At 40.9% G+C, this 22,617-nt stretch overlaps 1 protein-coding gene across 1 annotated transcript in view; it reads left to right on the forward strand.

Moving 5' to 3' along the window:
• EIF3H (eukaryotic translation initiation factor 3 subunit H) overlaps positions 1 to 7,333 on the forward strand; it is an 86,450-nt gene extending 79,117 nt beyond the window's left edge. The window contains exons 6-8 of the mRNA XM_059472274.1: positions 1,523 to 1,643; positions 4,888 to 5,020; positions 7,069 to 7,333. Of these exons, the coding sequence (XP_059328257.1) occupies positions 1,523 to 1,643; positions 4,888 to 5,020; positions 7,069 to 7,166 (352 nt within the window). The 3' untranslated portion in view covers positions 7,167 to 7,333. The remainder of the gene's footprint in view (positions 1 to 1,522; positions 1,644 to 4,887; positions 5,021 to 7,068) is intronic.
• Positions 7,334 to 22,617: the final 15,284 nt, after the last annotated feature.

Here is a 22,617-nt window from a genome sequence, read left to right on the forward strand (position 1 = left end):
ATGGCAATATTCCACAGTTCTAAATATTATGTGCTTGAAATGCTCAACCAAAAAAACCCCAAGAAGTTTAAAAATAATTATTATAGTGGCGCCTTTCTTGCTGCTGTGGAGCTGAACTCCTCCACACCATCTGCCTCTGTACGCAAGTGTGATTTAACTCTGGCTTGTAAATAAATTGTGGTCTGAGGTTCCTGATGCAGGCCTTTGTTCAGTGAGCAGCCCAGTGAGTGAAACAGCTGTCCTTGCACTCAGAGATAAGGGTGTCTCCTGCTCTCTTTTCTGCAGGTATTCCTAAGTGCATGATCACCTTCTGTCTCCAGCTGTGAGTTCTATGGATTCTGGAAATAATTTACACTTAGGGATGTGCTCAGTATTACATGTGTGGTTCTCTTTTGACTTTATGCCTTGTCTTCCAGTTAGAGTTTTTCCAGTCCATAGGCTGTAGGATGATAGGAAAGCATTGTGAAAGAAGAGAGAATCTCAGATAACATGGTGAAACAGTGATTGAAGGTTGGGATTCTGACATTGAAGTGCACCAAACTTTAAATTGGAAAGAAACTCTCATGATTGTTAGATTTCAGTTAAGGAGGAGAAAGATGGAGTTTTGAGTTGTTGGTTATCAGCCAAGCAGGACAACAGAACCAACAAAACAGCTTCTGATCAAAGAGATCAATAGTGAGCAGAAAGTGTCCTTCTTCTACTGCTCTACCCTGTAAACACAATTTAGGAGGATGTCTCCATGGGCACCAACCTAAAAACTTCCAAAACTGTGACTTGGAAGGTATACCTTAAGTTGAACATTCCTGCAAAATATTGAATGCATTGCTAAAAATGGTAACAATAAAAGTTGTTTAACAGACTGCATTTGTCTGGCCAAGGCAGGAGATCGCATTGCTGGACACGCCCAGCCTGCTGCTTCCATGTTGCCTATGGTATGGAATGTGGAGCTGGCTGGACAGGACACAGACTCCCTCTCAACAGCTAGGATCAAACCATGTCTGCTGAGCTTCCAGGCATGGTTAATGAGATGGAGTTCTGAAGAATATTTAGCTGTTCTTAATCAGAATAATATTTAACAGAGAGATAATTAAAAATTTGTGCAAAACAAAATAAAGGTAGTGAATTTTAAAAAGTAATATGAAACCAAACATTTTGAGCACATCTCCTGGAATGTTGCTTGGGTTACATGTCACAAAAACATCAGACTTTTTCTTTTAGATGTGTGCCCTGCATCTCTAATAACTGTAAATTCATGCAAGGTATTGTTTTTTCATTAGTGGGAGGTTCCTAGAAAGACCAAAACACTTAAACTTGGTATTTGCAGTGAGGCAAAGATGCTAGAGGAGGAGATGCCATGCAAAGTATCATCAAATAAATATATGAACAAAGATAATCAGGAACTTAAAAAATTGCAAATGGTGTCATTAGTGCAGAAATACTGGTCAAGAGACAGAATGAATTTTTAATTTTTAATTTTTTTTGTAGTAACTTTAATCTTTCATGAATGCTTCTCCTTTTTCAGTAATCACCTTGGGAAGAGCCTGCAGCTGCTGATGGACAGAGTGGATGAGATGAGCCAAGACATTGTTAAATACAATACCTACCTGAGGAATGTAAGCAAGCAGCAGCAGCAGAAACATCAGGTTGGTAACATGAAGAAACTTAAATGAGAGAATTTTTTTTCAACAAAATACAGTTTGGGTTGTGTTATCCAAGACAGAAAAATTGGAATCTAAGCAAGATCTATCAAAAATACACCTGTTAAGCAGTGTGATGGGTTGACCCTGGCTTGATGCCAAATTCCCCAGAAAGCCAATTTATCACTCCTCTCCTCAGCTGGGCATGAGAGAAAAAATGCAGAAGTCTCATGGGTTGATCTAAGGGCAGGGAGAAGTCACTCACCAATTACCATCTCAGGCAAAACAGGCTTGACTTAGAGTAATGAATTTAATTTATTATCAATCAAATCAGAGTAGGGTGATGAGAAATGAACCCAAATCTTAGAACACCTTCCCTTCACCCATCCCTACTTTTTGGGTTCAACTTCAGTCCCAATGTTCTCTCCTTCTTCCCCTCAGTAGTGCAGGGGCCAGGGAACAGGGGCTGTGGTCAGTTCATTCATACATCTCTGCTGCTCCTTCCTCAGGGAAAGGTCCCCTCACATTCCTCCCCTGCTCCATGGGCTGCAAGGGCACAGCTGCTTCACCATGTTCTGCACCACAGGCTGCAGAGGAATCTCCTTCCTCACTGACCTTGGTGTCTGCAGGGCTGTTTCTCTCACATACTCTCATTTCTCTCTCTTGGCTGGCATTTTTTCCCCATCTGAAATGTTTTATCCCAGAGGTGCTGTCACTGTCACTGTTGGGCTTGGCCTTGGCCAGTGCTGGCTCCATCTCAGAGCCAGCTGCTGTTTGGCATATTGGACATGGGGGCCGCTTCTGGCAGCTTTTCACAGAATCCACCCCTGTGGTCCCCCTGCTACCAAAGTCTTGTCACAAACCCACTACAAGAAGATTTCTTAAATGGGTTACTCAGTAGGCAATTACCAAATGAATTCACTTCTAGTGACATAGCGTATGGATTTAGCTTTTTTCACTATTTTACATGTTTATTAGTGATTTAGGATTAACCAGAATAATTTATAAGTACTCCATGGACACAGGAATAAGAGCTTCAGTAAATGAAAGGGGTGAAACTACAAGTTTTGTTGCAAACCAAACTGTGTCTTAGTACCATCATATGTAGTCATGCATCTAGAAATAAAGAAGCATAGTCCAGTGGACTGTCAGGAAGTTCGACTGTTCTCTGATTGAAAAGGACATTTGAGTCATATTTAGTATCAATAAATAGTGATGCTGATTGGGTGATGCTGACTTTCAATTCCTGGTGCCAAGGGGCCTCTTTAAAATTCAAAGCATTAGAGAATTAGAATTAAAATCCATTGATTAGAGATTGAGTATGAAGAGCAGCACTAGGTGACCCTGCTTGAGCAGAAGGGTTGGACAAGGTGACCTTCAGAGATCCCTTCCAACCTTAAGTATTCTGATATTTGAAGACCGTGTTACTTTCTTTGCTCTTGCTGCACAGATAAAGCAATGCTCTGTCTGACTGTAGGAGGATGGTGGTAAATTGGAAAAACGCACCATGAGAATTATTTGAAAGCCTGGAGAGAAGATTTTGGTGAACAGAATTCACATAATATGAAAAGTTAACAAGTTACTTGCTTACTCAAGAGATACCTTCATGATGAATAAATTGGAGCTCTTTTATCTAGCAGACAGAGATATGACAAGATTGAATATTGGCCAACTGAAAATGGACCAGATCACATTTAAGATAAAATGTTGTTGGTATTGCCACACACAGTGATTATTAAAGAGAGCACCTGTTGTTCATGTAAAAGACTTCATCACTGACTGTTTTAAAATCAAAATTGCTTTTTTCCACATAAATGTAGCTTGGACAGGGAATATTTTAGGGAAGCAGCAAGCAATATTTTAGAGATCAGTGGTCTGTCCTGGCCATGGAATTCCCAAGGACATAGAAGCTTCATGCATGTTATCTTCAGAATTTTTTTCCCTTACTGCCTAATTTGAATAGAATGATGGCATCTACTTCAAAGGTTTTTGTTAGCAACAAGGGGATCTATTTATTTTGAAAAGCAGAGCAAAGAAGGTTCCATGGTGTCTCACTAATTTCTTTACTAACTATAGCTGCTTCAGTAGTGGCTCATTGCAGCATACTTAGTGGTCGTAACTTCATTTCTAGAATGGAGCAATTGTGATTAAGAGCAAGCCATTTCAATAAAGAATAATAGGCAGACTGCTGAGAAGTGAATGGGGTAATGCAAAGAAAGAAGAGACTGCATGCAATTCACATACAAATATGGGCATTTCACATTTTATTTTTAACATTGTCCAAAAACATGTATTTGTCACTACTACTGGAAAAAAATTACTTCATTTGATTGTGCCACCAAGTAAGAACTGTTTTCAAACTCATTGGATCACAGATACATTTAAGTAAGCAAGAGAAAACAGTCTGTACTCTTTGTCTCCTTAAAGACTTTTTTCTTGTGTTCAATGTGAGGACTTTGAAGACAAACTTTATAACTAAATCCTCACTGCCACATACAATATGAAATCTCACATAGTTCCTGAATTTATGAGCTTTCTAAGAACAAATGTTTATCTGATAGCTGCAGAAACATTTGTCTCAACTTTTTATAAGTTTGAGTAATCTCTGTGGCAAGGAGAAGTATGGAAAACAATTTTTTTATATATATATAGAGCAGAAAAACTTTTACAAGCTGCTATTCTAGCATGTTAATGGAGAAATGAACCATTGTGCTTGGTTTCAGCCACCACTTTGTTCTCAGTTTGGAGTTAATATTTTTTTGCTTAAAATGCCTTATTTAATCAAGTTCTCTTCCCCTTTCACATTAATATTGTTTTGATCTTTAACTTACATAAAATGCAGAATTTTTGGTTTGTGCAACTGTCTGAGGTGGTGGCTTCTCATACCTACATATTCCACCCTTGCTTTTCTCTATCGTGTGGGGCAGTAGAGGCCTTTTCCAACCATGCTCTATTCTTTCCATCAGATACAGTGTTTATCTTTGAAAAATTTTAGAAGCTAAGCCCGCTACCTCAGTACTGTATGATTCTCCGTTATCTCACTTATTTAAGGTGCCATGTGGGATGGGGAATGTCTTGTTGCCAGTGAATTGGAATAAACTGTGAATTACACTATATTGTTTGTAGTAACCTGAATTGCATTAAAAAATGTAATTTTTAAAACATACTTGCTGGTTTCTTGAAAACATCTGAAAAATTTTTCTGCAGCTTTTAAGTCCTGCTGCATTTTGATTCTGTTGTTTTATTTCAGTATCAGCAGAGACGTCAGCAAGAAAACATACAGCGTCAAAGCCGAGGAGAGCCCCCTCTTCCTGAGGAGGACATCAATAAGCTTTTTAAACCACCACAACCACCTCCAAGAATGGAGTCACTCCTTATTGCAGGTAATGTTTAGCAGTGCTTTCAAATTGCCTTTTAACATAAGAATGTCTGCTTGGGAAAAAGCACAGTTGTATCCTTTGAAAGCATTTTAAGTTTTCATTACTTTTGCCATTATGGTATGATATTTTAGCTTGGTAACATTCCACATCCTATCCTTGATATTGTAAATTTCACATTTTAAAGGAGAGATGGAGAAATTCCCCATGGGGCAGGCTTTTTCCATGAGTGGGTGTAACTGCTCCCTTCACTGATGCCCCAGCCTCTCCTCAGCTCCAGAAGTTCAGGAGCTGTACAGACAAGACCCAGGAGTAAGCTCTTTGGGCTGGAACTTCTCATTCAGAGCAGTTGACAGCAGCCCCAAGTTATTGATAATATTTATAGGTTTAAACTGATTGTTGCAGCAGCTGAGAAGGTTTTGTTTTTAATTTCAAATAGAGTAGAGATCATTTCTTTGTTTTGTATGGCCAGAGGTTTAGGGAAACTATCCCCATAATGTTGCACTGCCAGGAGAGAGGAGATAAAAATCAGAATAAAGCATAGATAACGAGAGATACCACCCCCCAGTTTCTTCAGTTCAGTGGTGGGCTGCAGGCATGACCACTGTCAGTGCCTGTTCTGTGCCTCCTGAAAGGGTAAAAACACCTGGGACCTCACAGTGCCAACAGAGAGCAGGCAACCTAGGTGCCCTGCTAAGTAAAATAAGTTTGGAAAATATAATGAGGAAGCAAATTGTTTAACTGTTGCAGGCCTTTTGGATCAGATAACTATCACCTTGTTTTGTACCGAGAGAAAATTTAAAATCCTGGTAATGTTCTGTACTTCAAAGAGTGCTTTGGCATTAAAAAAAAAGTGGATTTGAATTACCTGAATTTTGAAGTGACCAAGAGTTTATTATTTTGATATTTAATAGTTTCACACTGATAATAAGTGCTGTGTTTAGAAGAAAGAATATTCTTGATTTATTACTCCTTAAAGAGTCTTTTAGAAAACCCTATTGTTTTTATAGTTTTTAGCAGTTACTGAATCCTAGCAGCATTAAAGTGTTTAAATATTCAGCTCTAGCAGAGCTTATAAATGCAACTGAAGAGTGTATATGTGTAATGTGTTTTTTATGAAAGTGAAAGCTTAGGATGAATCACCCCTTACGAGAGAAGGAATTGAAAACTATTACTCTTAAAGGAAAAGACAGTTTTCAGCCAAAGCGCTTTCTTTCTTTGTTCTTTTACCATAGTCACGGGAAGAATTGAAAGCATCCACTTCAACTTAGATGAAGTAAAGTTTGTGGATAAAGAATAAAACTTAGGTCTTTGTCTCTGAGGCACTGAAAAACTTCTCAAATAGAGAGTTCTCTACTTCTCTTTAAATTGAGAGTTTATTGGCCTTCTAAACAGCCTTAATTTTGATTAAACTGGCTTCAGGTTTTGCTACTCGTAGCTAACAAGGGAAATAACTTGTAGCTGTAAGAGTGTAAAAATGTTTTGATGGGCACATTTGATTTGTAAAGCACTGACAAATCTTCATACCCTGATGATTTTTGAAATAAAATGAAATGTTAGGTAGAAAAAAAGACTAGCAGAATGTCACAGAGGAATGGCACAATTTTCAGTATGCTGCTGAAAAATACTTGTTGCAAATATTTTAATAGAGAAGGCATATGCATAAGAGCAGAACTGAAATTCAGTTTTGTCGAATTTTTAGAGCAGCTAAATTGAAGAATTAATGTGATTGGGCTTTCAGTCCAGCAGCAATAATTGTTTATTCTTTTTATTGTCATATGTATTTTCAGAAACTGCTTGTAGTGCTGGAAAATTAAGGGTTTTTTTTGAGCATATCAGTTTACCTGTTCTCCTAATTTAGTTTCTTCTTCTTCCCAAACATACTTGAGCATCCTGAAAATTTAAAATTCCGAAGTGTGGAGTAGTTGAGCAGAGTTAGTGGCTTCTCTGTAAATCCTCAGTGATTCATACATATTTGGCTTTTGAAAAACTATGTTCTGGGGTGCCTTTCTGAATTTCAAAACTGACAGAGGTTTACTCTTTCATTTTGACAGGTCAAATAAATACCTACTGCCAGAATATTAAGGAGTTCAATGCACAGAACCTGGGCAAGCTTTTCATGGCTCAGGCTCTCCAGGATTACAACAACTGAAGAAACTTTGCTGAAGCCCTCAACAAGAAGTGTAATTTACAGCTTTACACTGTTCATGATCATCTTGAAAATTTATTATATTGGGAGGAAAGTCTTGTAAAACAGAGTCAACTTGGTTTATGTAGAATTCCCTTATAATAGAAAAATAAAGGCACATTTTAATGATATTTTAGTATTTTCTTACTTGTTGGCCGAATTGAACTGGAATTTTCTGTGGTCACTCAGGTTTTATAAATGTTTGGCAGTTATTCATGTTTAGTCATAGCAAATAATACAGGTTTTATTTAACTTGGAGTCAGAAATAAAAACAAATACTACAAATGTTCAGTATAACTGACTTAGAGAAGAAATTTAAGATTTCCCAGTTTTGGTTGAGAAGTTACAACTGCAATGTGCTAGACACTTGGGGCAGTTGCTCATTTTTATTTTAATCTGTTTGGACAGTCTGGTGCAATGCTCCTTCTGTATCGCAAATGTTTCTTAGACTTCACATTCAGAACATACAAAACCAGTGGGATGTGGAGACTGGTCCCCACCATATTTTGTTGTGTTCCCATTTCCTCTTGCTGCCACCAACTGCATTGAAATCAGAATCTGGAACCAAAAGCTGGAATGAAAACCAGTTAATGGTTGGACTTGGAGATCCCAAAGGTCTTTTTCAACCTAAGCAATTCTGTGCAATCCAGTGATGCTACTGACTTGTTCACGACAGAAAGTCCAGAAGTAGCTGGAGCAGCCAGTGTGGTGTAAAAGAGCAGCATCTGCTGGAGCTGTTCATGTGGATGAGTCTTTATTCCCGAACTTGCTCTACTTATCTCTTTAAAAAGAAAGTTAAAGATTTAGTACATGGCAACTCACACATGTTGCTGTCATGATTTCATCTTTTTTTCCTCTTTAGTTCTTGCATGTCATTGTGTCTTAATACCAAGAGCCTAAAATGGCTGAAGAAGTGTGGTTTAGTCTTTTAAAATAACATCCTCTAAACATGGATCTAGCATGGAGTATTTCAGTCTGAATGAATATTCAGGTGAATATTTTGGAAAGTCATAAGTGTGTGAAACCTGGGGTTTAGACTAAGTACTTATTCTTTTCCAATCTAAGCTATAGTGATTGCAATATTTATGTAGATATGTATACAAATTTTGATCAGCCCTCACATATCTGTCAAATTGCCAGGCTGATATTTTACTTTGGAAACTTTATGCACCTTTTTTTTGTGTTAGCTTTCATACAGTGAACTCCTATGAAATCAGAGATCACTAAAGTATCCTGCTACAGTGCCACATGATTTTAATTTCCTATACAAAAAATATTCAAACTGTGTTAATTTTTCTAGTTTCTCTAGCAAAATAACGACCAGGGAACAGATGTAGGAACAGATAATTAGGCTAAGATGAGATATTTGAGTGAGAAAAAATGATCTCCTGGTTAACTGGGAATAGAAGACTGACTCTGTATGTGTATGGAAGGAAGCAGCAGTAACATTATCTGTACTAGGAGGTCTGCAAAGTTAGCAAAACAGATACTTGGAACAGGTTAAAAACAACCTGTGTGTCTTGAATTAGTTCTTTAGTATTGAGGATGTAAATGGAGAAAGAAGGCAGTAATATTCTGCACTCAGTGGATTTTTTTTTTTTTAGCCAGATTAAAAATGTGCTAAATGTCAATTAAAGTCCATTAAGAAATAAGGAAGACTTTAGTAGAGATTTGTAGCTTCTAAAGGCATAGACCTGTGTCAGAGAGGGAAATGAGATACAAAAGTGACATGTAAGTAAATTTTGGAGATAGTTTAACTGTTCTGTTCTGAATTACACTTTGGTCTTCTGTCATGGTGGAAATAATTCAGAGGAAGCTTCTTTGGGAGGCAGGAGAGGTGGAGTCATTTAAAGGTGTTGATCAAGAAAAGAGAAACAGCATCTGTGGGGATTGGAGATTGATAGGGATGGGGCTGTGTCTTCATACTGGATTCAGTGTGGACTTTCCCCACTATCTATGTATTTCTGTGGCTTTGTTTTTACTTGTTCTTTATGTAATGTAAGTGAGCTAGCAACTCATTCACCACAAGATATGTCCTTTCTATTTCTGATTATCGTAGCACAACCTGTTTTTTCTGCTTTTTTGTCTGTGAAAGGCTTTCTTGTGTACCAGTGAATATGTAGTGACGTAGTATCCTTGAGAAATGCATATAAAAAATTTAGAGCTTCTTTTTGGTCAGCAAGCCATTGCAGAGGCAGGCATGGCCTCTGCCCCATGGTTCCCTCTCCGTTACAAATCCTCAGGTAACACAGATACCCACAGGAGACCAAATGTGCACACAGGAGAAAACCTGCCCTGTGGTTACAGTTACACACAGGGTTTGCATCAAGCTGTCATCTCTTGTCAGGCTCCTAACCAGGCAGGTTGGGGATAACTGGCTTGTAATTGATTTTTTATTTCTGCAGAACTGTAATCCTTGTAAGAGAAAGTGTTACTATGGTATCCATCTCTAATTGGTGTGAATCTTACAGGCTCTTCAAGCTGGATGTGCAAGTCTTTCAAAAGTGACATTTGAAAGGAGAAAAAAGGGGACAATTATCTTAGTTTTGATGCTGGAGAAGAGCAGCATTTCTTCTGGTTGTTTAATACTTGGGATCTTCACCAGTATAGCTGGTGAGATTTTGCTGTGAGATTTACTGCCTCTGTTCCACTGCTGTTTATGCAATGTCTAACTCTGCTGACAATTGGAGCACACGTGGATGTGAAGCGCTGTCTCCCTTAACCACAGCTCTAGCTCAGGTCCCAGTGCCATGACTGCCACTTACAGGTGCCCCTTTCCCAGCCCCTTGTCCTGTGTAGACAGAAAGGCTTTGCTGGTGAAAGGTGGGGTGGTTGCAGCTTGGTATTACATAAAGAGGCAGAAATTCCATGCTCTGGTCATTTGAGGTAGTCACAGCAATGGATGGTGCATGCTCCTACTCAGCTCAAAGCAAAGTGGAACAGGGAAATCTCAGTATTTCTAACAGTCTGAAATGTGTCTGGTTGGACCAGCACCCCAGTTATGCTCAGGACTTTGGACCTTCTATTGGTTTAACTAAAAAAATTAAAAATTCTTTAGATACAGTTAACTGCCACAGGTGTCAGAATCTAGTTCTTAACATTAATATTTAAGGAAAATGAAACTAAATGGGAGAACTTTTCTGTAATCAGAACATGCTTGGTGTGACCTTGCCTTGACATCATGATATGATGCACTGTTTCCATTCTCTGTTTGGTATTCTCAAAGTTGCACCAGACTTCATCTAGGCTGTAAAGCATTCTGCTGCTGACTGCCCATGTAGAAGAAACACTGGGTAGTCCCAACTCTTCTACCCAGATTATCATGTCCTTTTTTCTTTTCAGCTCCACATGATATTCTCCTGAATACTTAAACATTTCTACTCCTGTGTGTCCTGTCGAAGTCTGGACCTGTATGCAGAGCTGACCAGTGTGGGTATAAGCAGCTGTCATGCAAGAATGGGTAGTTTGTGCAGATGTAAACACGTGCACAGAGGGGCAGAGTAGAGAAGGTCTGAGTGAGGTTGCAGATGTCCTTTTTGGTGCTAGCAAGGATACTCAGTGGGATTGGCATTGGCAACCAATAACGCTTGTAAAGAACATTTGACATCTTTGTGTTTATGCTCTTTGTACTTTGCAGGTTTCTGCGCCCATGCATTCTTCTTGTTGGTCTGTATTGCTCAGTTTTTTGCCTTCTGACAAATCTCTGATATGACAAATCATGGGTGACAATCTGAGGCATCTTTAAGAAGCAAGCACTATTTAATGATTCTCACTTGGCAGCCAAAGGACTCTGAGTGCTCTGTTGATACATTGTTAGGAGCTGGTGGTGCAAATAATATCCCAGTCAAAATAAGTGCAGTGTGTGCAGCAAGAGGAATTGAATTGCTGTCTGTAGAACTGCTTCTCATCCAGATTGACAGCCCTGGCGTGAGAGATATGTCCCTCATGATTTTCCATGCCTGTGCATTTCTCCCCTTGAATTTTATACTGCCTTTTAATTTTCTTCAGATTTTGCCCACAGCTTGTTGATTTTTAAGCAAAACCAGCATGCTGCTCTAAAACCCATGCCTTCTGTTATTATATTTACTTTTCCATGAATTCTTCTGGAAAGCTTTGTCTGCAGTTGGAATGACACTTTAAATTTTGTGATCTGAACGTTCCATTTATGGTGGAGGTTTGAGCTGCTCAGGTGTCAGGTATGATCCCAAATTCAACCTTCTCATGTCCCTGCACTTCAGCTTGGCACAGCTCAGGAGATGGTGGTGCTGCTCTTTGGACTAGTCCAGAGGGACTTGTTCAGAAGCTTTTCATGTCAGCTTTACTACTGGAAGGAGGTTTATACAAAGTTGGGCTTGTGTTTTATTTTTGATCTTTTATTGACAGAACAGATTGCTGTTGACACAACTCATCATATGCTTAACAGTAGTGAATGTGCAGAGCTGTGGAGGATGTCTAAAAACAACAGCTTTGCAAAAGGCTCCTTACTGAGAGAAAAGCAAAAGACTCCTTAATAAAAGAAAAGTTAATGTCTTATTCAATTAAAGCAAACATCATTTATATGTGAGGAAAAATGGCCAGATCCATTTTACAATGATATTAAAAGGCATTAGACTGTCAGTAAAATAAACAAGGAAGAGAAGCAATGTATTCATCCATTAGAAACACAGCTGAAGCCTTCCAAACTTCATAAGATGAGAAGAAAATGTGTAACAAGGATTGCCATTCTGATTTGAATGATCAATTTATTCAGTCTCTCTCCATTACTGAGGGTGATGCTGCTTAAATGTCATAGAATACATCAATCTTTTTTTTCCCCTTCTGAGTTTGACCAATACATATCTAGTTTTATATATGTCATGTTTTCATTACTCAGTGTGTGATTTCATCCCTTATCTCTCAGTAAAACTTATGGAGAGCCATATCCCTCAGGTTAGAAAGTTGAAATCTGGTTGAAAGTTTCAGGGGTCTCAACACATGAAGTGTTTGCTTGCTTGTATATCCTGATGTTTGAAAACAAAGCACTTAAATAAGATTTTCTCTGTCACAGAACTGATTGTTTGGTGTTTTTTTTTTTTTGTTCCCAAATCTTTCATTTTGCTTCTTTAGCATTAGCACATTTAATTATTAGCTCACAGATTGCATCCAAGGCAGAAAAACGTATTATATAACTGGAACTCCCCAGTTGCAATAGACTTGCCTTTTTCAAGATGTGGTAAAAAATGTGCTTGAAAGGGAAGTCTTGACTAATAATTACCAATTTACTGACTAATAATGACCAATTTATTTATTTTAGAAGTAAGTAGATCAAGGCTAGTCTGTCTTGCAAGAATTTTAACACATGAGCAGTTTCTGTTTTGGACCAAATGTGTGATTTCCACACAGATACTTATTTTTTTCATTGGGGAAAAAAAAAAGGCATGATCATATTAATTGCTGTGCAGAAGTCTGGCAAATCTGTTGTTACTGGCTATGAAGAAAATAGTTTCCAAAATGTTTAGCAATTACAAATTCCAGTGATGTTAACGACTTCTTTACATGGACTTTAAGGTCATATTAAAGTTAATTTTTCACGTGACTCCTGAAGTCATGCTCTAAGACATCTAAGTTTCTAGTGCTGTTAGGGGAAAAAGCCCTTTCGGTTCATAGAAGAGCACTTTCTACAGTTATATATGTGAGCACCAGCAATCATGGGCTTGGTTTCTTGTGGCTTTTGGTCTTCTTAGTTCAACCACAAATAGCTGTTCACAATGCCTCCTACACACAGCTGCCACATCAGATGTTCAGTTCTCTCTGCAGGAGTTTCTCACTGGTGAGCGAGTGCTGGTGCAGCTCCCATGGCCGTGTGTCCTGCAGGTCTGCTGGGGACCTTGGCAGCCCAGCCGCTGCTCTGTCTGACTGTGCTTGGCCAGGGAGCTTGGGAGGGATCAGAGGAGCTAAAAACTGTGTGACTGCATCAGCTCTGCCTCAGAAAAGCTCAACATCATCCTTCATTAATGCTGACACCACCAGCTGTGCACAGCACAGAGTGTGTGCAGGGGAGGCTGTGCAGATCCGTGTTCACAGGGACCACCAGCATCCATCCGGGGCTGGCTGACGTGGAGTGCAGTCAGACAAGCTCTTGGGAAGTGAAGAGCTCCCATTCGCAAATTGATTTTTTGTTAAGATTTCCATGAGCGTTTAATTAATCCCCACGCTCCAAGGAAATAGGGGGGATACCCAGACATATTAATTGTATGTATCTGTAGAAGGGAATCAGGTAATTTATGAGAAGCTTCTGCATCAAACACCAAACTACTTCCATGGTTGTAAAGTGACTGGTTTCTGTTTGTCTGTAAATTACACATGCTTGCAGAAAAGTCAGCATTTGTGGGTGTGAATATATCTTAAATCGTAAGACCTTTCATTAGATGATAGCATTATTAGAAGAGACTCTTTTTGTTTATATATGGTACGTTTCATCATCTCTTTTAAATAAGTGGCACGAATCAGGCATCTATCTGAAATTTCTCATCCCCTTCATAGGCAGCTGCTGCTTCTTCCTCTCTTGGGACAACCAAACTTTACTTTTCTCCTACAAAACACAGAAGGGCATCCTCACTGAAGGATGTGACAGAGGACCTGTGCCATGGGCTTAGCAATCCCAAAGGAGGAAACCCCCATTCCTGGAGAGAAACTTGTCCATGTCTTGTGGCTCACCAGCTGCAAGCTCTGCCTGCTACCAGGCCATAGCAGTGAATGTGCCACTCCAGGCACTAGAGTGGCAGTAGTGCTGTTGATAGACATGGGTGAATAATTTCTTTATGTAGAGGGCAGCTCTTGATTTGAAACATATGAGCTGCTTCTTCATTCCCATCTGCCTGGCAACATAGACGTGAGCCCAACAGGAATCCTATCTAAACGCAGATACAATAGATCCAGATAAAGGTCCTCCCTGAGAAGGTCCTTGAATCCCAGTGCTTCATTCCTCCAGTACAACAAGTAGCAATTCTCTCTTTTGTATTTTCTGAGTGTAAGCTCCTTAAGACAGATGCTATCATCTGTCATATGCATTTAAAGTACTTCATGTGCTCAATCCAGCCCATGCTCAGCAGGCCCTTGATACCATTTGGAGAATCTAAGTATAATTGCCTTATTATTACATCTTATGGAGAAAATAGTACATGATTAGGCTATTAAAAGGTTGTGTACTGAGTAACAGGATGAAGATTGCACTGACAATTCAGGTTTTTCCTGTCTCTTGAGGGCTCAGATTTCCAAAGTCTAGTAAAGCAGAAATTAGTGTATGAATTTGTGCAGACTGCCATGCCAGCTGTATTTGAGGCTGTGTTGGAGACACAGTTACTCTCTCTGAGAGCCAGGAGAGTAGAAAGCAGCAGCCCAATGCAATTGCCTGCTGTGTGTACCTGACAGCAGAGAGGTGTTAATGAGCTGCTTTGCTACCTGCTGAACAGCAAAGCCGTGTTGAGGCAAAATGCATAGATGTGATGAACCCTTCTGGGCTGGTAATGCTACCAGCCAGACAAGGTTGTTCTGCCTCCCCTCTTCTTACCACCTGATTTTAATTTCTTATGTTTCTTAATTCTTTAATTATGTCATCATGTTACTTATTGTCAGCCTTTATCCTTGGTCATTCTTTGAATTATAAGATCAAAACTCTCATTTTCCCTTATGGAAGTGCCAGAGCTTTTCATATGAAACTCTAGTTTTCCTTCTCTTTTTTTTAATTTTTTTAATTTTTTTCCCCCCTTTTCTGTAACCTCAGCCTTGGAAATAGCTGAATCCCTTGAGCTAAAGCTTCCCAAAAAAGATCCTATTAGTCAGACAGCTAACATCAGGAATGTTTAGCCAGAATTGTTCAAAGTTATCCTGAAGCAGAGTATTACAATGGAAAATGTTAAGCAGCTTCCTCATAAGTGTGGCTACTTGTGCTGCCAGTAATATCCTTGGCCTTGTAGAGAATGTTCTTGTGCTAGCTAAATTAGATTAGCTAGGAAATTTGCTCATTCTTTAATGTCTATCAGATTTGAGACTTCTAGGCTTAAGCCTGCTGCCACTAAAGCTGATAGTGAAGTTGTTGGATTCTGTGTGAACAAGGACTTTTCAGGGGTGATGTGAAAATTTTGTACTGTTGAAATCTGTGAGTATTAAGAATATAAGAATATAGGCATTACAGTACAAAACTAAAGAGAATAGCGTTCAGACCGGACTTAAGTGTGAACAAGAATGTGTATGACAATTCAGTTAGTTTTAACATTAGCTTGTAAAAATCTGTAAGTGTATTAAGAACATAAGACTCCCCATGGCTTCTGGTAAAATTACATTTTTAATATTGTATTAAAAAAAAAGTGTGATGAAGGGTTCAATTCAATTTTTCTGAATGCTTCATATATCTGAAGAATTACAACTCTTGGGAGAGCATAATATAATACCTAAAGTCATATTGGTATTTAATGTTTTGTCATTGTAGTTCTGCCTTCAGCCTCTGCACCTTATTCCATTACCTTCAGATATGCTGTGGCATTATTCAGATTTAAATAGCTTTTACCTCTGTCTGGCAAGAAAGCAATTCTGAGTGTATTATCTGCATTGTTTTCTAAAGAAAGTGATAATATAAACTGCTGCCCTTTCCAGCTGGAGATGGCTGCCTGGTGGCACTATTTAATAGCAGGTAAACAAGTAGGGTCTCAGCTGGCATATTGTCGCTGGGGTGTATAATAATGTGCTCTGCTCCTGAGAACAGTTGAGACATTTGCAGATTTAATATACTGAGCCATTTTGTCCTGTATTTTGTGTGTGTTAGGCAATTTTTTTGTCCCCATGAAAATCTATAGAGTATCTTCAATGCTGTCTTACGTTGATTTTGAATCCCCTGAGGCTTTTTTTTCAGAGCTAAATACCTGCTGTGCCAGGGCATGGGCCAGCCCAGAGCTGTCTTTGGGAGCAGGTAGCTGAGAGGGATGAATCCCTGCCTGAGGTAAGTCCTGTCCCTGGGCTGTGGTACCCCAGCTGGCTGGAGCCCTCTCTGTGTGCTGGGCACAGCCTGGGCTGGGAGCCTCGGGGCACACGCTGAGCTGTGTCTGTGAGCTGAGCCACTGCCCAGCCTCTGCCATTCCATGCACTGTGCCAAGGAACCGAGAGGGAGGGAGGCTTCAGGGTATCCTCTGTGCCAGCCCCTCCCCAGTTTGAGGGCAAGAGTTGATGGTGACTGAAGCCAACACTTTTACTGGCCATTCATGGGGAGCAGAAGCCTGTTCCTGGCAGAGGAGATCTAAAATGTCCAGGGGCAGGAACATCATCCAATCCATTCATATCCGCCACGCAGAGAACTCACAGTAAGTGCTCCTGCTTGAGCACCTTACAAAGTGATCAGCTCAGCTACAAACGAGCTGCTCTCTTTTGGATCACTCTGCTGAGCTAAATGGGAGAACTTCTTTGAAGCTTGTTCATGGCTGATTTTAATAGCAGCAGTCTCATCTTGTTGTATGGGGCTTTAATTGTGCACATCCCATCAGTGCTAATGGAGTTATGCACCTGAAGTCCTGCACATAAAGATGGGACTATAAATCCAGAGTTGCAACCTCATTAAAGTTGTTTATTTCACATGTAATAGCCCTTTTGCCACCAGGATACCTTAATTCATTGCTTTATTTGTCCCTTTGAAAGAAGTCTTCTCATCTCAAGATCCTAACTACTTCTGTGCTGTGCCCTTAGATGACCACTCATGCTTTTCTCCATCTCTATTGCTCAGCATGGAAAAAAATAGCACAGACCCACCTCCTGTGAGACCCCGACACAGAGAATTTATTTTTAAAAAATCTTTTAGGCTTCACCAACTCCTGCACTGTTTTTCATTATGAGCGCTGGGAGGTACTGCTAGGCCATTTTTCAGTGCAGTTTCCCCGTGCTTTTGGTGGCAAAGCTCTGCTCAGTACTTCCCTGCAGCTGGGGAGGGCAGGGGCACAGTGAAAGCAGGGGCAGCAGTGCTGGGCTCGTGCTGGAGAAGGTGTGTGTGTGTCAGGGAATGAGGTGCTCTGGCATCTGGGCCTGAGGTAAAGGCAGAGGAAAAAGAGAAGGTGGGTAAGCCAGGAGAACTGGGGTTTGCAGAGCTGAAGAGGGCTAACTTTAGTGAAGGACAAGTGTCCACACCTAGTGGGATAAAAAGATGGATTTCCCCAAGTGACGAAACAGGCTCAGGTGTGGCCATTTACAAAAATATGGTGGTTTGTGAGCAGATGGAGTGTGCTGTTGGCACACAGCCTGTGTGGGCTGCTGGGCACAGATGTTTGCTCTAGTCCAACAGGAGGAGACACTTCTGACAAGTAGGTACCTTGGTCTTCTGCTTTCTTGTGGGCTTTCCAACCTGAATCCTGTTCATCACTGAAAGGTGATATATGCAGGAAAAACAAGGTCTTTTCTGATTCATCACAAATTGTGGATAGCAAAAAAAAAAGGTTGTATTCTAATAGCCTTTGCTTCGAATTTCTAAATCTTTTTTTGCAAGAACGATTTTATTCACACTGGTTATGAAAAGCTTTGTCATCTCCAGGCCAAGATTTTCTCTAGTAGTTCACCAGCTGAGTGCCCATCACAGGCTGCCCTGGCTTGCCGAAGACATGAATTGAAGTCTGAACTCTCCAAAGGGGGTATAACAAGAGTAATGGCTATGAAGAATATGTGTCATTTCTTACATGGAAGGATTGAAAAACCTGCTTTAGGACCATGTTTCTTGATTTGGATTTGTATGAGTGTTGTGGTTTTGGCAGGAGCATGCTGAGGTTACAGAGAGGACTGGGGGAAGTGAGTGCCTGTTCTTGGTCCAGCCTGGCATGTCAGAGGGCAGTGGATCTGGGGCCAGCTTTAAAACAGAGTGTGTTTCAAAAACACAGGTAGGAAGATGATCACTAAGAGGGAAAAGGGGGGATAATTTTGGAATGTCTTGGTGGAGAGAGGAAAGGGAAGGAATTAGGAAGACACAGAGCTATTTACGTGCCCTAACAAATCAACTGAATTGAGGAAATGCCCATGTGTGAGGGAGACATTAAGGGCAGATGCAAAGGTGGTTTTTCATAATACTAAGTGGGAAGATTTCTTCAAACTAAGTATAAATATGAATGTGAGCAGACTGAAGCCAGTGATGAGCAATCTTCTGCAAGTGGTGAGACTATGCTGGTGACCTGGAGAGAGTAGGTGTCTGTGTAGGGCAATACTAAGTGAAAATGGTCTTGGTGGAACAGGAAACTTTTTTCTCAGGTATTAGTTCACAGATGACACTTTATTCTGAAGAACTGGAATGTGTCCTCACCACTTTTGTCTGCAAATCAGAGCCTTCAGCAAGGCTCCTGAACCCATCACATCCCTCAGCACCATCTTGCTGTTGTCCAGTGGCTGTCATTTCTGTTTGTGTGTGAGTCTCTTTCAGAATGAACTTTACTGGCGTTGCAGAGCTTCCCCTTCACTGCTGCACTCTGTTTGCAATACTCAGCTCACTGAATCAATTTGCAAGTGTAGTTATCCTGATTTGAAACATCTCATTTGGAGATGGATCCAGATGAGACAGCAGCAGTATTGAACTCCATGTTGTGACTCAAAACAATGGCCAAAATGGAACTCCTTTACATATTTATTTCCATTTCCATTTTATTTTCTTACTTATTTAAGTAAATAATTAGGATAGAAGTTGCTCCCAATATGTGCTTCACCCAAGGTTGCATGGTACCCTGGGCAACTGAATCCCCCTTAGAGAAGTTTCAGATTAAAACTCTAAAATTTCAGGTGTGCCAAATGCTTCTGTCTGCTCCACTGTGATAAAGGCATGCTTGCCCTTGGCACACTGTCAAGCTACAGCATTGCAAACATGGCCAGTCTCCAGGCACAGCTTTCCCTCTCCCCATCCATAACTGAGACCATAATTTCCCCACCGTCCCTCTGTGCCCTGCTGGCAAGGCAAGCAGCTATGCCAGCAGTGCAGTCATTCAATTTGTGCAAGCCTAGGGAGACCATGAGGACCCTTCAGTCAAGGACTCTTCAGTGAAACTGCTGGCTCTACCCCTTTTGTGATAATCACAGACATTTATCTATTAAAAGAAACTAATTCAGACACTATCAGTTTGTACCAACTTTTTGTTCTTCCTTTCAGATCTGTTTTTTTGTTCCAGAAGCTGTGCAGGTTTTTGTAATTTTAAGAGGTCTTATTTTTGACCAAATCAGCACAATGTATCAGTGACAGTAAAAATGAGGCCATTTTATTTTAACATCTGACTGTGAATCATGTTTGACATTGGCAGGGAACAAATAAAGGCATTCTGTTGTTTCCCTGTGAAATGAGGGGGGGTGTGTTGGGTTTTTTTGGGGGGAGGGAGGAGGGCGGGGCATTTTTTGCTCTTTTGTTAGAGGTTTTTTTTGTCATCTAGGTCTGTAGTGTGCTATGCAGAAGGTGCACCCCATGGTTCCTCACAAAACTCTCCTGATTGTGCGTTGGTAGGATGAATATTTAGCAATCAGCTTGGCAGGGGAAGCACTGCTGGGAGCCACCACCCAGGGAGCATCCCACTACCTGCTTCCAGAGCAGATCCAGCAATACCACTGAGTCCTGGCGGCCATGCCACCTGGATTGCTGGTTGCTGCCCTTTGATGAGACCACACAAGCTGGCTTTGATCTAAAGGCTACCACCTGCCAAGGGCTCTCGTGTATCTCTTGCCCCATAGTGGTTCATCTCAGCTGTCTTCTGCTGCCTGTATTGGACCTGTCTTCGGGTGCCTCTCTGTGAAATGTGTGCCCAGGGACCAGATGAAGGGACCTCCTTTTGGATGGGATGGTTGTGCCCTGAGCTCTGCCCTCTGCAGAGGAGGCACAGGGGTACCAGCTCAGGTGCATGCAGAGTGTCAGTCAAGTGCACATCCCCCTGGTACCTCTACTGAGATCACACTTCAGTGGAGGGTCCCACCTCGTTTTTCCCAGCTCATCCAATATCTTTTGCATGTAGATGAGATCTACCTCTTCATGCTGGGCATGTGATACTCTGAAAACCCTGAATTTGCACCTGGAAATGGGAATAAAGCAAGTCTGCATGCAAGGAGTGCTCTTGCTGTGCTGTGTCACCCTCCCCTGTGTCTGCCAGCAGGTGTGTGTGTGCTCCCATGTGCTCTGAAAGTGGAGTGAGTCCCCACTGATGATCAAACTCTGAAATCCAGATTGTGTCCATCTCAGTGAAACAATTGTGTTGGTTACGTGAAGTGTATCGTGCCTTTGTCGATATTTTTTAATAGCTACAAATATTTTCTATCAAGTTTTATTAAGTGAGACCCACATGCTTCTCCCAGCTGTGACTGCGGTCTGTTCCTACATAGCTGCTCACCCCGCCCTTGCTCAGCAACACTTCACAGTCATGCTGTGGTGCAGATGAAGAATTTGGGTTTGAAGTTGGCAATCTGATTCCCATTAAAGCTGGATGGAAATTTGCCACACACCTGCCTAGGAAGCTGGAATAAATAAATCAGTGCTGTACAGTGATACCCAATAGCAAGCAGATAACTTGAAAAACCTTGTACTTGATTCAGCTCCTCTGTGCTCTGTCCTTTCATGGCAAAAGAGAAAAGGAGAAAAACCCCAAGACAGACATGGAGAGGCTAGAAAGGGCTGTGGACCTTCTGAGATGGACAGGGAGAGGCTAGAAAGGGCTGTGGACCTTCTGAGCATGACCTTTTACCCTTCTGAAGGAGGGGAAGGGACTGACATCTGGTAGAGCTGAGGAATGCAGCGAGGAGCGCGCACTGTGAGTGAGACCCACTGACGCTCGCTGGGGAGAGAGGCAGCAGCGGGAGCGCGGCCGAGTTAATTGCTACAAGTCAATAACCATACATGGCAAAAAGAAGAGCATGAAAATCTCTGTGTCTGACTCCCATTTTCAGAAATACCTTTGCACTTTAGGAGCAAGTGTCATAAATAGAATTTAGACATTCCATTGCATGCATTATTTTGCAAGGAAGGCCACCTTTGTTAGGTTCAGAATCACAGAATATTCTGGGTTGGAATAGACCCAAAAGGATCACCACACTAATCTATTAACCAGTAACTGTGGGAGACACTCTTGCTACAAGCATGACTGATTTGCCCTCACTAGATGCAGCTACATGAAGTGTTGAAAGCTGGCATGAAGGAGCTGTGGGCAGAAACTTCCAGGTTTAGGTCCTGTGCTGTTTACAAATTGGTTGATCATATTGGTTTCATAGTGCTTTCTCACTTTTTTTGCTGTCTTTTCTGCATGCCTACGGACACCTAGTGATTAGTATCTGCAGTTAGAGCAAATGTCATCAAATCTAACTTGTTTCATGTTGTATTTTGTGGCTCTAGCAGTCTTGGCATCTCAGATGAGAGATGAAGTCTAGTGTTTTCCTTTAGGAGTTCACAAGCTTTATTTGAGAATATAATCTTAACAAATATTGGTTTGCATTTAAAGAAACCTTGATTTGCATAAAATAGTGTTAGATTTTTTTCTGCAACATCTTTTAATTACCATTCTTTCTTATTATTGAAATCTAAGCGATTTGTGCCTCCAGGCTGCTGGTGATCTGTAAGTTACATTGGAGACAATATATCTAATTCAGCAAGAATGATGCACTGACTCCAAGACACAGTGCAGCCTGTTAAAAGAGATAATCTAATCTAAATGCTAAATATGAATAGATTAAGGATGTAGTCACTTTCAGAATTTCAGTTTGTGACTGGGCTCATGGGCTTTAATGACAACTCCCTGCCTGTTGTCAAACCTCCATCTGCACCTGAAGCACAGCAGAATTGCATCTGTTATTATCACAAAAACCTTATCAACTGCATAGACACCTGTTAATCTTCTGCAACCTGTTTACATGTAGACTTGCCCTTGCAGGCCTGGTCTTGAAAAGGGGGCACAAAAATTACCTCTTGGATGGCAGCAGATAAGCCAGGCCAAGCTGAAGAGCTGCCTCACTGCAGCCCTGCCTCCCCTGCTCTGGTGCCTGTGGTCTCTGTCCCTGCCACGCTGCCCCAGGTGAGGAGGGACTGGGGGAGAAGGAATAACCTGTATCTCCAAACACAGTCCTGCTGTCACAGCAAGGAGGGCAGCCGTGCTGCAGATAGGAAGAAGATTTGCTGCACAACAAGGTGTCATTCCCTTAGTGTTGCTTCCCAGTGCTGTAAACTCCCTGGGCCAATGTAAATAATATATGTGTATTAAACAGAAGTGGTTTCTACTATTACATAGTTATTGTAACTATTTCCAAGCTGCATGTCAAAGAGATTTTTCAGGCATGTCTGTGCTCAGGGGGAAACTGTAGGTAGATCTGTGTGCTCAATTTCAGCATTAATCTTGGGACAAGTAGGTAACAAGTAGTCTCTCAATGACATTACAGTATATTGTGTTTACGATGTCAGACTAAG

This window comes from Ammospiza nelsoni, chromosome 1, assembly GCF_027579445.1.
Source record: "Ammospiza nelsoni isolate bAmmNel1 chromosome 1, bAmmNel1.pri, whole genome shotgun sequence".
Classification (NCBI taxonomy): Eukaryota; Metazoa; Chordata; class Aves; order Passeriformes; family Passerellidae; genus Ammospiza; species Ammospiza nelsoni.